Source organism: Rhinoderma darwinii, chromosome 2 (genome assembly GCF_050947455.1).
Source record: "Rhinoderma darwinii isolate aRhiDar2 chromosome 2, aRhiDar2.hap1, whole genome shotgun sequence".
Taxonomy (NCBI): Eukaryota; Metazoa; Chordata; class Amphibia; order Anura; family Rhinodermatidae; genus Rhinoderma; species Rhinoderma darwinii.
This window is the reverse complement of record NC_134688.1, coordinates 71,050,173-71,069,121: the sequence shown is the minus strand read 5'-3', so window position 1 is coordinate 71,069,121 and position 18,949 is coordinate 71,050,173. Positions and strand designations below refer to the sequence as shown.

The 18,949-nt window shown below is 42.9% G+C and overlaps 1 protein-coding gene across 1 annotated transcript in view; it reads left to right on the top strand.

Annotated features, from left to right (window-relative positions):
- The window catches only part of TRPC4 (transient receptor potential cation channel subfamily C member 4), a 240,270-nt gene that overhangs the window by 122,017 nt on the left and 99,304 nt on the right, over window positions 1-18,949 (top strand). Inside the window, exon 2 of the mRNA XM_075851740.1 lies at window positions 6,137-6,541. Within this exon, the coding sequence (XP_075707855.1) occupies window positions 6,161-6,541 (381 nt within the window). The 5' untranslated portion in view covers window positions 6,137-6,160. The remainder of the gene's footprint in view (window positions 1-6,136; window positions 6,542-18,949) is intronic.

The window sequence follows — 18,949 nt, the reverse complement described above, 5'->3', positions numbered from 1 at the left end:
TTCTCTTTTTCCTTATTCCTTCTTTTTCCTACTTCTTCCTTCTACTTTTTTCTTTTTCATTTATATTATGATTGTAATCATTACTATTATATTATCTTTATGACTGCTAATACAGGCGTGTTCTACATATTGTTTCAATTAATTTGCAAATACTAATGTAAAAATACTTTACAAAGTATAGACTTAAATCTGCACAGATTTATAATCAATGCACAGGGAGGTGCATGATTCTGTGGGTTGAAATGTTATTTCAGTTCTGGATCTATGAGTCATCTGCGCTGTTCCTAGTCACGAGCTGTGTAATAATGTGCTGTTATATATTGTCTTGTATTTAGGGATTATCTTGTTTTCTTTAGTTTACCCTTTTATTAGGAAAATAATATCACTGGATATGTAAACACACAATGAACAACACTGGGGAACAAATAAAAAACTCAATAACCCCTTGACGTCCAGCAATGTAATATTATGGCGCTGGCTGGAGGGCTCAGACGACTAGCGCCATATAATTACGTTGCTCTTAACACGTGGGCACTGTCACTGTGCCCATGCACTCAGTAGTAGGACCATGGTTGTAAAATACTGCCCTGGTCCTGCCGCAACTGCTGTGATCAGAGATAACTCCATTTAACCCCTTCTATGTCATGGCCAATATTGACTGGCATCTCAGGTGATTGACGGAGAGAGGGGGCTTTTTCTCTTAGACTATCGGTGATAGGTTACCATGGAAGCTCGGGGCCTAACAAAGGCCCTTAGTTCTTCCGTCGGTATCTGTCTATTAGTCCATGCCTGAGGCATGGGCTTATAGGTTGCCTGTCAGTGTAAATATTACAAAGCATTATACAAGTGGGGGAAAAAAAAGTCTCCCAGCCCCCTCCCCCAAAAAAGCACACTTTTTTAGATTCAAAATTAGTACAATTTTTTAACAATTGTCACCCATAAAAAAATACATAATTAGTACCACCACAATTGTAACACACCATAGAACAAAAATAACTTATTAGCTACACTGCACGGGGCATGGCAAAAAAAAACGAACAAAAAAAACAATGCAATATAAAAATAGTGGAAATATGGTGTCTTTTGCATTCCCCCCCCCCCCCCAAAAAAAAAGTAATAAAGTTAATAAAGACTGTCGTTAGCTGTATCAGCCGAACCCACGCTGTCACTGAAGGATGTCAGCAAGTGGCAGCAGCGGCATACTCAGAAATCACAGAGCCCCATAGCAAATATCAGAGATGGGCCCCCCAAAAAGGAAAAACTGATTCATGCACACTGCAAAATTATGCAATAATAAAACCTACAAACAAAAAGGTCAATCATAGCACAAAAGATCATGAACTATTGTAAAAAAGAATCACTTTATTGGGGGATAGATACAAAAACATGTAAAAATTAGTCAAACAATGTAAAACGTTTCATCAGCCTATGCAGGAGATATAAAGTGTAATCAAGGCATGTACATACATGAAACATAATGTACAGAGATGTGGATGCAAGGATGAGGACAGGGCCAACAAACACACCTGACTGAATAGTGTATATATAAATGGTTTCTGCATGAATAAGCAATGTGTCAAACAAATGATCGTGACACATAAGTAGAAAAGCATATCAAGGAGCAGATGCATATGTGCAATGTCAGAGTGTTGGCATCGTCTCAGATCCAAGTGACCACAGGGCTGAAGAGGACATAAATCTAAGGAGTAAAGTACATGCCTATCTAATGATTATGCACAGTGAAGACCCTAGACCCGACACGCGTTTCGGCTGATGCCTTCGTACGGGGGTCATCCAAGCGGGAACCTCCCTTTTAAAGTCTGAATCACCAAGCAGGCACCAGTCAGAGGATCACAGAGGAGGGAAAACAGAATGGCGTCATGCGGAAGGTACAAAGATTGGGGCGGCGGCAATGCCCCCTTTCCACAAAAGTGTGAGGGCGGCGTTAAAATCGCTCTTTTGTGACATTTCTACACCAAAAAACCGACATAGAAAGGTTGATAAATCCCTTCCATAGTCTTTTCATAGCAACTGATGCGCAGCAGTCACAGTTTATTAAGAGTACATTGAGTTACAAGACAGTCCCATGCAGATTTGGATGGAAAATGGTCACATGATGGCGATTGTCTTACAACTGCTGCTATTGAATCTGTTCCTCTATAAGGCCCCAGTGTGTAGTTCCGGCCATACTTGTATTGTAAGCTGTGACTGCAGGGCTCACAAGAACATCTCAGCTCTGGCAGGCTCTCAAGGCCGAAGAGTTTACAGTGATATTTACTTCTTGATGTCACATAAAATTGAAGCTCACATTTCTTGTGTTTACAATGAAAGCAGCAGAATGTGGTTGGCACTGTTGTGTCATTGGCAGCTATGGTCTTATTATGCTTCAGCCCTGTGCTTGGAAACCACTACACACAGGCTGTATTACAATAGACATGATCTCCAATAACTGCGTGCGTGTGTGTGTGTGTGTGTGTGTGTGTGTGCGTAAAATCACCGAACAGGCCATACTTACTCATGACGGAGATACAGCACCCCCCCCCCCCCCCCGGCAGGACGCAGACAAACCAAAATGCTACATAGAGGGAGATCACACAGGTGCAATATACTGATAAAATACCCACTCACACGCCTACTATTCATGAGGGGGGTGGCTGCTTAGCTTTTATAAGAGTGCCAGTCACATGGGTGCATGTAGTGCACCATGCTGGCTTACAGCCTATTAGTCACGCACATAATATTAGACAAGGCGGGCAGCTCTTTTTCAGTGATTTTCGTGTGTGCGTGTGTGTGTGTGTGTATATATGTGTAGGTGTGTATCTGTGTGTCTGGCATTGCAGTTCTCTGCAGTCCGGTCCCATTCAAGTGAAGGAACAGCTGCTAAGGCCCCATGCACACGACCGTAAAAAAATCTCCGTAATTGTGGACCGTTATATGGTCCGCAATCATGGACCCGCCCGGTTCTATTGTCCACGGACACCTTTCCGTATCGCTACGGAGAGGTGTCCACAGGGCCGCCATCAGGAATTTCAGGGCCCCCTACAGCTAAATTTTCTGGGCCCCCTACCGCCTGTTAACGGTACTCCGTCCAGCACCATATCATGGTACCCAGGGCCGCCATCAGGGGGGGTATTATGGGTACTGATGTGAGAGGCCCGGCCAAACCTAATTGAAAGGGGGGCCCGGCAAACTGCCGCGACTTGCCTTTGGTAGAAAAAAAAAACAAACCCCTGCAATGGGGCTTGTTTTTTTCACCAAAAGAATGTCGTGAGCTGCGGGCCCCCCTTTCAATTAGGTTTGGCCGGGCCTCTCACATCAGTACCCATAATACCCCCCCTGATGGCGGCCCTGGGTAGCATGGGGGTCGTCAAACACTGCCGCCCGTGCGACCGATCGCGCGCACCCGCAAACTCCCGCGCATGCCCACCCGCGACCGCCTGGAACCGCGCACCGAATTTTGAGGCAGATTTTGACCTGCCCACACTATCTTGCCGCGTTTTTTGTCCGCGGCGATTGAGGACAGCAGACAAAAAACACAGGGACAAATGCATTTTCTGCCTCCCATTGATTTCGATGGCAGGTCAGAGGCGGAACCGCGACAAGAAAGGACGTGCTGCTTTTTCTTTTTTCCGCGACTGGCTCACATTGATTTCAGATTAAATCAATGGGAAGCGGTTTTGGAAGTTGTTTGGTGCTGATTCTGACGCAGTGTCCGAGTCAATATCAAGGGCCAAAAACTCTGTGAACTGGGCCTTATTGTTAGGGCTTATTCAGACGAACGTGTAATACGTCCGTGCAACGCGCGTGATTTTCACGCGCCTCGCACGGACCTATGTTACTCTATGGGGCCGTGCCGACTGTCAGTGAGTTTCATGCAGCGTGAGTCCGTGTGTCCGCTGCGTAAAACTCACGACATGTCCTATATTTGTGCATTGTTCGTGCATCAATGGGTGCGTGAAAATCACGCCCAGCACTTCCGCAGCCGTATAAACTATGAATGAAAACAGAAATGCACCACGTGCTACAAACAGAGTGTCATAATGATGGCGGCTGCGCGAAAATCACGCAGCCACGCATCATACGCTGCTGACACACGGAGCTGTTATGGACCTTTTGCATGCGCAAAACGCCACGTTTTTGCGCACGCAAAAAGCACACGCTCGTGTAAATCCGGCCTTAGGGTAGGAACACACTAGGCATGAACACTGCGGATTTTATGCAACACATTTTATTGTGGAAAATCCGCAGCGTATTACAGTCGCAGCAGAGTGAAAATCACTGACAGTCTGCACGGCCCCATAGAGTAACATAGGTCCGTGCGAAACGCGCGAAAATCACGGACCGAATGCGGCCGTCTGAATAAGGCCTTAGTCTAGTTACACAGTGCGGTGAAATCCCATTTTTTTGCCACAATTTTTGCAAAAAAACGTGACTTGACCGCACTGTGAGAATATAGCCTAACAGCACTTTTCATGTTTTGTATCTTTTTTTTATGCAATTTTCGTAATTGCGGCACAAATCACGCGGTTTTGGCGCGATTTTTATATAATCGCGGCAAAACTGCGCCATTTTTGCCGCGATTACGAAAATCGCGGCAAAAAAGCGCTAGGAAAACGAAAAAATACCAAAAAACTTTTTAACCAACTTTATACAATCTACAAATGGGGTCAGGGGGATGGGAATCAGAATGGATAGGGGAACATACTCACCAGCCTGCAGGTCCGGTCGGCAGTGTAGAGGAGCTGGGGGGCGGGATCTCCACACGCAGCTTCAGCACATGCTGTATCTTCCTCTCCAGTGAAGCTACAACAGGTATGCAGGGGCTGCCGCGAGTGTTGCTAGGGGAGTGTCGCTAGGGGGGTGTAGCTAGGGGGGTGCCGCGGGCGTTGCGAGGGGGGGCCCGTGAGCGTTGCGAGGGGGGGGCAACAGTCCGAGGGGGGGGGGGCGACGGCAGCCCGGCGGGCCCCTTTTACTTCATTCATGTGGCCGGGCCCCTGACGGGAGTACCAGTAATACCCCCCTGATGGCGGCCCTGGGTGTCCATGCCATAGAACCGTGACAGGAATTATGGAGCATGTCCTAGTTTTCCTTTTTTACGGGCCATGCTCCCATTATTTGTATGGGAGCACAGCCCGAAAATGCGGCCCGCGGCCGTCGGCAGGCCGGCCATGCTCGGAATCGCGGGCTGTGATAACAGGCACGGCCGTGTGCATGAGGCCTAAGAGTTGTCGTTTTTCACACAAATTGCATTAAACAAGGAACTTTTTGCCTTCTTAAAACTGAATTTCTGTCTTGCAAAGTGATGGAATATTTCTAGAATATTTATGATCAGTGGGCATCTGACCTCCAGACCCCTCATGTTTCTGGGAATGAAGGGTCTGCATTGCTGATTTAACACTGCATCCCATTCACTGTTTTTCCTTCACTGCGGTGCTCCCAGACACCCGGCTGTGCAGGGAACTGAAGCACAGCCCTGTTCACTTTAATAGGGCATTTCTGCAGTTCAGGGCACAGCGGGTGGCCAAGACGCCGCTGTGCATGGGCAAAAAAGTGGAGGAGCATTAGAGGGCTAAATAATCTCCATGTTCTCTTTATTGTTTGTCAGGCAGAGCTCTGTACTTTTAGTAGTGACTATGCCTGGTATTACATTTCAGATCAGCTCTGTCCCATTCAATGGAAATGAGCTGTAATATCAGGTACAGCCATGACTATATAATATATATACTGCACTCACCACACCTTCTCATAACCTACAAGCGCACAAACATATTTTACATTCACCACACACCAAGTGAGCCTGTGTGCTTTCAAATGCCAGGTCTGAATTGTAGTCCAGCCTGGCCCTGCCTGAGACCCTGATATTTACAGCTCCATGGTCCCTGATGATCAGCACAACAAAGGGGCAGTGCCCGTCCACTGCAGTATATGGCACAACTATGTTCATACAAGTGTGCCTATGCCTGGTGCTGGAGTATGAACAGATATATAGGCGTTGATGTATCAGGTACAGCAGTGAAGGGGCCTACGGATAAAAAAAAAATGGGAAAACCTTGTACATTTTAATGTCTTAATAAATTACAAAAAAAACATAATAGTAATGCTTTGACGATACTTATTGATATTTTTTATTTTTCAGAGACAGGAAGTGATGGCATAAAATATGGCTCAGTTTTACTACAAAAGTAAAGGTAACAATTCTCATTTTCAAGATCGTATCCCCCTTCGCATTGTACGTTCAGAGTCTGAACTCTCCTATTATGAGAAAGCCTACCTAATTTCAGTGGAGAAAGGTGATTTCGCCAGTGTGAAGCAAGCGCTTGAAGAAGCTGAAATTTATTTCAAAATCAATATTAATTGCATTGACCCTTTGGGAAGAACAGCTTTATTAATTGCCATTGAAAATGAAAACCTAGAACTGATCGAGCTATTGCTAAGTTTTAATGTCTATGTTGGAGATGCTTTACTACATGCCATAAGGAAAGAAGTGGTTGGAGCTGTTGAGCTACTATTAAATCACAAGAAGCCAAGTGGAGAAAAACAGGTAGGATAATTATTTTATTATTGATTTATGACAAAAGGACTGTCGCTTCCCTATGATTGGGAAAACAGTCACACTTTCCTTGCTTTGCTCATATGCTTAACCTGGCGCTGCAGAAAGGGTCTTGTGAGTCCTAGTGGCCACTCTTTCTTTGATCAATCTTTCACTGTGTCACAATGTATGGTTCTACGTCCCCAATATTTTTCAAATATATTTTCTGCTGCGTTAATATTCTTAATTTGATTTATGAATTCATATTTTTTCCTGAAAAATTACTATGAGAAGACTTTTTAGCTCAGGGCTAGTACTGCCTCTTATTTACAGTCAATCTTCCATGGGAAAAAAGTATGCAAATGATTTTATACCAGCCAAACCAGAATCCCAAAAAAAAAACTCCTCCAAAAGGAAGAGACCCATCGGCAGACAGCAATATCTCTGGGTTTTTGCCCCTCATCAGTACAGAGCAGAGTACTGGTTTGCTGACTGAGATGCCTTAGACATAGCTCAGGAGGGGAAGGGGGTACTGGCTTTTATTAAAAAGACCCAGTGGGCGTATGGAGACTTATTTACAGCCAGTTGTAGAAAGATTTCTCAATAATAGAGAAAACTGAAATAGACCCAATTTTTAGAGATTGGATTATAATTTAACTGCATCAACATACCTGTACTGTGCAAAGCAACACATCTTTAAAAGTATGTTCTTACTTTATTTAATGTGATATTTTAAATGGTTTTTTTTCTCCTAAACCAGACAAACCCTTAACTTCTAGGTAACACATTGACTGTCTGACTTTTATAAGAATATTCTAAGTAAATGCCATTCAAAATATCTTATTCTGTTACACATTGACCATATTATGTCTTTGCAGCAAATTTTACTAATTTTACAAAGCTTTCTGGCAATATTTGACATGACTTCCTTTTTTCAATCCGTAGGTGTATTTATAACAAAACATTCTGGTCAATGGTCCCATCCTCTCTTAAACAGTGTAATCTAGGCCTCGATGAGGTATTGACATAAGGGTGTATCCCTACTTTACACAAACTTAAAGAGGCTCTGACACCAGATTATCAAATCCCTATCTCCTATTGAATGTGATGGGCGCTGCAATGTAGATAACAGCAAAGTTTTGTTTTTTTTTAAACGATCATTTTTGCCCAAGTTATGAGCAATTTTATATTTATGCAAATGAGCTTTTCAATGGACAACTGGGCGTGTTTTCTCGTGTATTTCCAACTGGGTGTGTATCGTGTTTTTACCAACTGGGCGTGTATTGTGTTTTTACCAACTGGGCGTTGTGAATAGAAGTGTATGATGCTGACAAATCAGCATCATACACTTCTCATCGTTCCCACCCAGCTTCTTTCACTAAAAACACACAGCGTGACGTCACGTAAGAAGATACATCGGCTGAAAGGCGTCCAAAAGGTTAATATGCTCGTCTCTAGGGAGTTTACTATGATTACCTGCACATGGTGATGCTGCTGCAAATTCAACTGTACGCCTTGAGCTGTGGTGTCTTCTCTCTTCCGACGCCAAGGTTGAAGGACCTGTGGGTGATGTCATCATTCCCAGCCAGCTTCTTTCACGGCAGACACAGCGTGACGTCACCCACAGGTCCTTCAACCTTGGCGTCAGAAGAGAGAAGACACCACAGCTCCAGGCGTACAGTTGAATTTGCAGCAGCATCACCATGTGCAGGTAAGCATAGTAAACTCCCTAGAGACGTGCATATTAACCTTTTGAACGCCTTTCAGCCAATGTATCTACTTGGTCTGACGACAAGGTTGAAGGACCTGTGGGTGACGTCACGCTGTGTGTCTTTAGTGAAAGGAGCTGGGTGGGAACGATGAGAAGTGTATGATGCTGATTTGTCAGCATCATACACTTCTATTCACAACGCCCAGTTGGTAAAAACACAATACACGCCCAGTTGGTAAAAACACAGTACACGCCCAGTTGGAAATACACGAGAAAACATGCCCAGTTGTCCATTGAAAAGCTCATTTGCATAAATATAAAATTGCTCATAACTTGGGCAAAAATGATTGTTTTTTAAAAAAAAACAACTTTGCTGTTATCTACATTGCAGCGCCCATCACATTCAATAGGACATAGGGATTTGATAATCTGGTGACAGAGCCTCTTTAAACAAAGAATGGGGAACATCAAACAACCCCTTAATATGATTACAGATAGCCTTCCTACACAATAGTCTCTTACATGGGGACTTAAATAGACCTCTAACTAGGTCTAAATCCCCTGTCAAACTTATTTTAGTTCTATAATACAACCTTCCCAATGACAAATTCCCTCTAACACAACTTCCATTTTTACAAAAGTGTGAATGTGATTTAAATAGATCCTATACTCCCCAAGAGAAAACTCAGTAACAGGCGATCCCTTCTAGAATCTTTAGATGCGTTCGTATCCAGAACGCCTATAAGATCCTGATGAGACGGCATATTACCCCTGATAAATATTCTCCCTCTGCTGGAGATGCATTGATGACATCGGCTCCTTCTACCACATCTTGTGGTCCTGCCCAACTTTACAAGTTTTCTGAACTCTGCTAATGGAACAGATTAATAAAATATTCATTCCTGTGGACCCAACTATCATACTACTTTCTCTCTCACCAAATTACATCAATCATAACTTCAATTACTTAGTTCGTCTTTTCTTAGCTGCTGCTCAGTTTCTGGTCTCAGACAAATAAAACTCATCCATAATTCCTAGCATTCATAAGTGCATAAGTAAAGTAGAGCATATATTCAGATTTGTGAAACTCTACCACTGGGAGTCACGCTCTCGTGGAAGAAGCATTCACGTCTGGAGTCCATGAACTGCCTTCAGAGACTTCCAGATGAATTAAAGACTAGTATGGTTTTCTTATAACTTCCACTGCTTTCCCAACTTCCGAGTAGTTGTCTGGGCCTTAACGTTAACTGGTCCCCTTATTATCAAAAAGCACGGTAATGTAGTCTCTTTAGAAACTGTAATACACATAGGTGTAACCGGTCTGGGAGAGGAATGTGGTCCACCACAGGGTTCCAGCCCAGCATCCCCCTCAGGCAACTACATCAGGTCCCGGCAATTGTCTGCGCCTGGTGCATACAAAGTACTGACGCTGCTCGACAAAGACCTTTGCTTGGACCTGATGTGGCAGCCCGAGGGGGTACAGGGCGGGTCCCCTGCAGAGAAGGGGAATGGTTAGTACGTTTTTTTTATGTCCGAACTAGAGAAAGGTCTGATCGGGGGAAGGGTATTGGGCCCTGCGCGTGCCCTGCTCTATATTGTTACGCCCCTGGAATTACGGTCTTATCATTAATATCAGACACTACACAAACACCTTGCCGAGTGATGATGCTTACTCGGGAATTCTTTTCTTTTTTTTTGGTCCCCTCCTTCCCATCCACACCCTAAGTTTTCTTGTTCAATGTTTAGAAATGCTTCTGTATTATTTACCCAATGCATAATCTAAATAACCACCTTTGCTGTTAAAAAGATATGTAAAATAGATTCTGTTAATTATGATGTCATGTTTGTGTATAAAACCAATTAAAAGATATTTTAAAATAAAAAATAGTAAGTTATTTACAATGCATTTTTGAAGATTTTCCTAAGGCAGTCAACCCCTTTAATCTTTTATTTCTCAGTTAGCAGTTAATTGACTTGGTCACCGTGTAGCTCTGCCTAGTATATCCTGTTTATTCATTCACAACTCCAATTCCAAACGCTGTATTTATAACATCGAAGCCAAGAAGGCGAAATGTAACATGCACATAAATAGAAACATAACCTGCCTACCCTTTTTTAGTAAAGTGTGCATCGCATGCTAGGGGCTCTCGACTAATTAATTTCTCTTAAATTCTTTTCCCTTCTCTCGCCTTCCCAGAAAATTATAACTTAGAAAGATAATTAGTAAGGCGGATGGATAAGTATTTATTCACATAAATATACAAAAATCAGATGATTGCTGTAGAAGAAAGGCCTAGAGGACATGAAACTAAAATCTATCAAGGGAAATACCTCTTTTATACTACTGTGATACACAATCCCTCTATAGCACATTGATTGCCATTGCTATTTACTTTTACTCATTCTTCTGAGAATTGAGAATAGAAAAAAAAAATGCACATTTTTTTAATGTACCATATCACTGCTACCACTCTTATGGAGTCAATTAAAGAGAATCTTTCACCTGCACATACATGTGCAGCTGAGTGCAGCATGTAATGGCGAGGGCTGCACAAACCCTGGGGTACATTTTTTTGTACCCTCCTCCATTATTTAGATATCGGTGTTGTTATATTTGGCGCCCGATATTTAAATAACCCCCTGAATTGTCAACGGGGTGTGTCATAGCAAGGGGGCTTGTAACATGGCTGTGACACTGTCCAATCAGCTACGGACAGTGCCACCGCAAGAGCTGGGGAGAGGAGAGCGTGTGCGCGCGAAAACGCTCCCACTCTTCAGCTCTCGGCAGAAAAGGACAAGACTGATCTCTAACGAGAGATCACACAGTCTTGTACTTGTCTGCCGAACTGGCAAGGGGGCGTGTAATGGCAAGGGGTGTGTCACTGCTACGGACAGTGCAAGGGCTGGAGAGAGGAGAGCGCACATGCACGTTCTCCTCTCTCCAGCTGTACATGCCCCCTTGCCATTACATGCCCCATTTACAGTTCAGGGGGTTATTTAAATATCGGGCGCCAAACAGTGGTGGATTAAGTAGACCATTGGCCCTGTGCTGCTCCACAAACTTGGGCCCCCTCCCCCACCGCTGCTCTGCCGCGTCTATAGTTAACACCACCTTTTTGTGCGAGCATTGACAAATGGGTGTTACGATTCCTCTTGTCACAGGGCTGTGTCCCTACATACTGACAGTCTCCAACCATCGCTGACAGTATCACACTGTGTAGGTACACTTCCTCTTGACAATGGGAATGGTAACACACATTTGTCTATTAGTCCTGGGTACACAAAGATATGTAGAATACAAGGCTTACCTGCAACAGACATGTCAGGAGAGGGGATAGATCCCCTATAGATCTAGTGACTCACAAGTAACGTCTCCTCTGATAGGAGTCGTTTAATTTTCTTCTCCATCTGACGCAGACCTTTATGGCGACTTCTCCTGATGAGACATCTTTGCCCATCACTTCTGCAGCCATTTCCAGCCTCTATAGAAAGACACAAATTTAGACACCAAGGCCAAGGCCCATACATTAAAGGGGTTGTACGGGCACAGACCATTTTTTATACTGATGACCTATCGATATGCCTGGACAACCCCTTTTACTCAGACTAATAAATTTGGAACCCAGACTAAATCATAGATTACATACAGACCCAGACCTTCTAAACTATTGCAGTCCCCAGACCAGACCCCCTAAACAAATACAGACCCCAGAACAAGCACCCTATATAAATACAGACCTCAGACCAGACCACTAAATACAGACCCCAAACCTGACCCCCTACACTTATAATGAACCCAGACCTGACTCCCTTAATACAGACCCCAGACCAGACCACCTAAACTAATACAGACCCCTAAATAAAGACCCCTAAACTAATACAGACCCTAGACTAGGCCCCCTAAATACAGACCCCATAAACTAATACAGACCCCTAAATACAGACCCCCTAAATAGAGACACCCAGACCTCAAACTAATACAGACCCCCTAAATACAGACCCCAGACCTAACCCCCTACACTAATAATAACCCCAGACCTGACTCCCTTAAGTAATACAGACCCTAGACAAAACCCCTAATCTAATACAGACCCCAGACCAGACCTCTAAATACAGACTCCTAAATAAAGACCCCAGACATCAAAGTAATACAGAGCCCTTAAATACAGACCCCAGACCCCTTAAACTAACACAGACCCCTAAATATACAAACCCTAAACCCCTTAAACTGATACAGACCTCAGACCCCCTAAAGACAGACCCCAGACTTCTTAAACTAATACAGACACCAAACTTCCTAAATACAGACCAGACCCCTTAAACAAATCCATCCCCTGATACTTACATAGTAGCTCGCCTCAGTCTTCTCTGTGGAATTTTGCTGCTGCTACTCAGGGAGCTGCGGTCTTGTGACCAGCAGGTCTTTAAACAGTAGTAAGAACTTCAGAGATGAGGTCATGTGACCTTATGTCTAAAGGTCCTTTTGCAGGACATATACAAAATCGCGGCAAAAATGCGACAAAATTACATTGTACTTTGGGCGGCCATGGGCCCCCTGGGAGCCTCGGGCCCTGGGAGGCCGCCCAAAACGCCCTATGATGATCCGCCGTTGGCGCCAAATATAACGGCACCGATATCTTAATAACGGAGGAATTATTTTTTTAAAGTGCCCCAGGGTTTGTCCAGCCCTGCCCATGTATGGGCAGGTGAAAGGTTCTCTTTAAAGTTGTTTTCCTAGCACAGTTCGAAAGGATATGCCATAAATGTATGATTTGTAGGAATCTGACAGCTAAGACCCCCACAATTCTGAGAATGGGGTTCCTGTATCATTCATTTGCAGAGGAGAGGTGGTATGAATGCATGGGTACTGACTACAAATTATATTTAATAAGAGATACAGAGACAGCCAATTGAAATTGAGTATTAAAACAAAACCTACCAATTCCCAGGATCAGTGGGAGCTTTAGTGGAAGGATTTATTAATCAGTGTTTCATGAGATGTTCTACTGGTATAAAATACTTTCATTGGAAAATTCTACAAAGTTTGTATGACCAAAGACACTCTAACACGCTTAAGAAAGTGATCTACAATCTGCAATATCATTACTATAGTCAAAGTAATGAAATATATAACTATTCATACTAGTTAGGCTCACTACTAGTTAGGCACACCTTGTTTTTCAGGCACGTCAGAGGTAGATGCCATAGTATTCCCTGATGTATACTTCAACGTGCCCATAGCCCCCTATGCACCCAGTGTATGCTAAAAAAGCGTCCTTTTGGCATACGCTGGTACCTGTTTTATAACTGTATAGAAAAGCGTGGTCTACAATACTTTTCTATGCAGACGGACATAGTAAAATAATGTATACCACGCGGTGTATGATTGTTTACAATGGGAGTCAATGCCGACATATGCCACTCTATGCCATACAGTGGCATACATTGGAGGCATACTTCAGAGCCATATGTCAAGGAATACTCCTGACGTAAAAATCTGACGTGCTTGAAAGACGAGATGTGAACTGAGCCTTACTGTGACACCTAGGAAAAGCCGGAAGGTTTCAGAAGTCATATGGAGATCACCTGTGTGATCCTCTCTCCTTCTGTACCAGTCTGCCATTCATTAAGGTCATATTTATTTTACTTGGTTTTATTGTCTCATGTCATGTACCTAAACCCTTTTTTATATGTACAGCGCCATGGAATTAATGTCGCTTTAAATTTAATAATAACAATTTATTCTGTGCCAGTTTTCTGGCATAGAAACATCGCAAATGCTACAAAACATGGCTATTTGCACAAAACATTTGACTTTTAAAGGCATTTGTGTCACTTTACCAAAAAGTGGGCAGAGCTGAGTGAAAGGGCTCGACAAATGTAAAATAATTTACGCCGGTAATATGTGTAAATTAAAGCACAAATTCACGCCAGGTCCCAGCTAGTTTAGATTTGACTTTTTGCGCAAGAGAGATGCGTCTAATTTATTAAAAGACGTGCGTATTCCCTCTATAGTTTCTGAAGTAAATTCAACAGTATCTGGGAGGTCCAAATATTGATAAATTAGTTTTCTGATAAAAAAAAAAAAAGATAAAAAACCCAAAATGCTCCAATCAGCTGAATGGCAATGTTTTTTTTACTTGTCAGGGGATTGATGCAGAAACATTTCCAAGTCACTGAAAATTCCTCAGGGTACAGTTAAATCAGTTATTAAAAGAAATGGAAAGAATATAGCACATTTGTAAATCAGCTGAAGAACAGGGCATGACTGCGGCGGATAGAATGTTAACATAGTAAAAATTTGCTGGCTATCTGAACCTCAAGACTGATTGAAATGCGCTGCATATCCTTCATTGTTTACACAATCGGCCAAAAGGACGTCTGTGTCTGGTACTGTAGCTTAGTCCCATTGAAATGAACTTGGACCCCACCTAAGGAAAGGCCATCAATATTTAGGTCACTGTAGCATTATCTATTAATACGTTTTACCATGGCGGGTTTTCATTCATTTTTGTTCCGTTATCTATTGGCAGTCGTCTCAGTAATATTTCCAGAATTGTAATACTTATCTTGTGAACATTATCCGAGAAGAAGTGTATTCTGGAAACAATCAAGAGTGACTGCTTCCATTCACAATTTAGGCATTCTGTCTCAAAACATTGTGCAATAGAAAAAAATAATATATAGAAAGTTCCTTTTTGAGAATGTCACCATTTCCCGTAAGGTAATATAATTAACATTTATAAAAGAGGATAGAATAATACAATGATTAAATGTGTCAATGAAATGCAATTCTACGCTCCTGGAGAAGCCATAAATAGCAGACAATAGAATGGTAATGAAACCTCTCATTCATACTAGAAATATATATATATATTACCAGCCCTTGTTTCTATTTTATACTTAGATAATTGACGTAATGTCTGAGGTAGAATTTAAATTCTCTTTTCGCTTTTCTTGTTATTGTTTCAAATTTAGTCTGTAAAAAAATATTGCCCATGTATTTTCTTTCCATTGATAAATGTACAACATAGTTATTAAACATTTCGGACAGAATTTTGTAACATTTGTACCATAAATGTCAACTATATCTAAGGCCTAATTCACATCTGTGTTGGAAGCTCCGGTAGGGGCATCCGTTACAGATTCCTCAGAAAATACCGGAAACAATAGTGCAGCATGCTGCGCTATTGTTTCCAGTAAAAGCACGGACACTCCGACGGAAAACCAACAGAACCCATTTAGGTCAATGTGTTCTGTCGGCCACTGATGGTGTCCGTGCTGCAATGAAACCAGCGATTCGGTTATTTCCTTGTTCTGCTGAGCAGAACAATGGAATAACGAATGCAGGTGTGAACTAGGCCTAGCAGGGTTAGGGTCTTGATCAGACATCCCCTTTCTATGAATTACCAAAAAAGAGAAGATGTGCAAAAACATGCCATAAAATGTTATACGTTTATTCACAAGAATAGTACATGTAAGAAAATATAAAATAAAAAATGAGACACACGACTACAGAACAACAAAGGAACAACATCAAGAGGAATGCAGAAAGTGTACAGGAATACACAACAAATGGTGATAGGCAACAATAAAAATAAATAGTACATACAATTAGCATGGAATGGGAAGGCAACGTACAAGTGATAAAGTGTGATACGATACATGTACCAACAGGTAAAGTGCAAAGTAATGGAAACATAGATAAATGAATACATACATAAAATGATAGCGACCCGTGATAATCTGCACATCAGATGGCGTCAACCCCAACACGCATTTCGGCGCAAACCTTCTTCCTTGACCCCTCTACCACATGAGAAGACACCATTATTATAATTGGCACATGGTAGAAGGTGGGGTTCTTTTACAAATTTTGCATTGGGCCCTAAGAGCTTCAACTTACGCCTCTATGATATATGTTTAGAGGGAAAGCTAGCGGCAATGGGGGCGGGTGTCAAAGGTGCTGGGTGTGTGTGGGGGAGCACCACTGGCACCAGCAGATACTATATTGGAAGTGGACTCACTTTACATGGCAAAGCAGAAAGAATGATGCATCAGTTACTAGGCATGGCAGGCGCATGGCAGACTGAAATACAAATCCATCTGTGCATATTACTTTGTGCGGGAGGATGCGTTTGTAGAGGAAAGATTGCAGTTTTGTACATGTATTGTATATGTTTTAGTCACGAGCTTTCACAGGGCTTTTGTTTATTTGAACAGACCATTGGACATGCTCCACGTCATGCTCCATTATATCTGTAATGGCAGGGGGGTAGGGAAACAGACAGTGAGCCCTAATCTACCCACCACTCAGTCCCTGCCTACTTGCAACGACCCGCCCTAGGCGACGGGGTACAACTGGGTGACGGTCCCTACGCTCAGTAGGTGCACGACAGACAAACAGACAAGGGGACACAAGCAAAGGGAAATGGGGCAGTTGCCCACGGCAACACCGTGAGCAACAAGAGAGGTGAACGAGCCGAGTCAAACCAGGAATGTACGAGGTACCAAACGCAGAGCAGGAGAGTAGTCAGTAAGCCGGGGTCAGTATGAAGCAAGGTCAAATAGCTAGGAGCTGCAGCAAGGCCAGGAAACCACACGGGAAGAATCACAAGCAAAGGAGGAACAGGAAAGGCAGGTATAAATAGACAGAGGGCGGAAGCTAGCTCCATCTGGCCAGGCTGCCATAGGCTCTCCCACTCCTAAGCCTGCCATCCTGAGTGGTGGAAGATGGAGTCAGTCTCAGAGACATAGAACCAGGTGCAGACTGATTACCCATGGGCGTATACACAGAAGTTGTGCCTGGCAGATCCTTTACAATATCTCTTCCCGGTCTTTTTTGCATTTAAACACTAAATCCAATATTGTAATGCGTGACCTGATGAAGTGACCTGTTCAGTGCTGAAACGCATTGTCCTAACTCAATAAAGGTGACCTCCTCCCTGCACAAAAAGCTTTCCTGCTTGATGTGCCTGCCACCTGATCCCTATACTGCAATCTTTCCTCTATAAATGCATTCTTTTTTCCGCATACAGAGCTTTTCCCAGAGGGGCAGCAGTTGGGAGGCAGCTGGCAGGACATATTACCTACATGCGTACAAATAATGTTAAGTTTATGTCAGCACTCAGCATAACTGTAATAGGTCATCGGATCTACTACTACCTGTACATGATTTAAGAACCAGATTGATCCTAGACAATATTACCTTGGAGGATCACGGCCTCTTACCCTTTTCTTACTTAGTTACTGTAGAATCTTCTTTTCACTGGTGGTTTAGATGCTTGTAATTTATAATCATTCTGTTCTTTCTGTAATGGAAATTAGATCTCTACGCACTAACTTCCTTATGAGTTTATGCTGACGTGTTTTATCGTCATTAAAAAATAGTGCAAATTTTACCAAATGCGCACCAAATTCCCAAAATTGCTGCCTTTATATGAATTCGGTACTAGGTATTGGAGCATGCTCACTGAAGCCCAAAGTGTTGCCAAATTAAAAAAATGTCTCATCTGCTACTTTTTGCGCCTGGTCTGACTATGTGGTAGGCATTTTTCTGCTATTGTAACACACACTTAATAGTTCAGGATAATGGAGTCATACATGAAGAAAATTAGGGGGTTCGCTAATGGGGCATGTGCCCTGGGTGCTGGGCGACAGGGGAGTGCCAACAAACCACTTTATTTTGCCTAGGGTATTTAGGTACAGGGCTAGGACAGCAAACATAATATTTGCCCCAAGTGAAGGAAAGCCTAGCTACCATTCTGCATGTATGAGCCATTTACAAATACAGATTTAAACCAAAAACAATATTATTTTTATACATGTGTCCCTTTCTGTTATCATAGAGTAAGGTTTGTTCCCAGCACTGATGTGGTTAAGTAAATTTGCATTTAATTATGCAAGTGCACAGATTGTACTTTTTTTGTAGCTAGAAATAACAGTCACTGGGAAATAGAGAAACACATCTGATTCCAATACTAAGAATATTATTAAAGTAAACCATGTGACAGTATTTTTTTTTATCTACTATGCTTATTTTATAGTAGCAATTATTGAATGATTATTGAAAAAGCCGGTACTACATTTCTGGAAACAAGTGTTTCTGGGAACATTGGTTTTCCCATCTGTCTCTTAAAATACACATATATTAACCCCTTAATGTACTATTACGTCACGGGCGTTGACCTGTTAACACAAAATGCCGTAATATTATGGCATCGCTTTAACAGACTACTGTGTCTGCAGACACAGTTTTAAAGCAGTGATAGCTTAACGCTATCAACTGCTGCAAGGCTAAAACCGGAGCTAGCCTCCGATCCAGCAGATTAATCCCTTAGATGCAGCGCTCAAATGCGAGCGCTGCATCTATTGGGTTAGTAGCAGATCGGCACCCGCGATGCAATCGTGGGCTTACCGATTAATTCTTTGGCAACCGGAGGCCTAACAATGACCTCTTGTCTACCAAGCATGGAGGCCTGTTAGGCTCCGCCAGGAGGCGGGGCATAAAAGGCCTCCGATCGCAAAAAGAAGATGGCGTGGTCTCAGAAGCTGAGCCTGTGCCATCAGCCGTATGCTACAGCTGACCCCCTGCTGTAACGGCAGGGAAAGGAGATAGCTCTGCTCCCTGCCAATAACCACTAAGATGCCGTGATCAAAAGCGATCGCGGCATCTTTAGTGATTGTAAGCAATCTCGGAGGTGCTGATG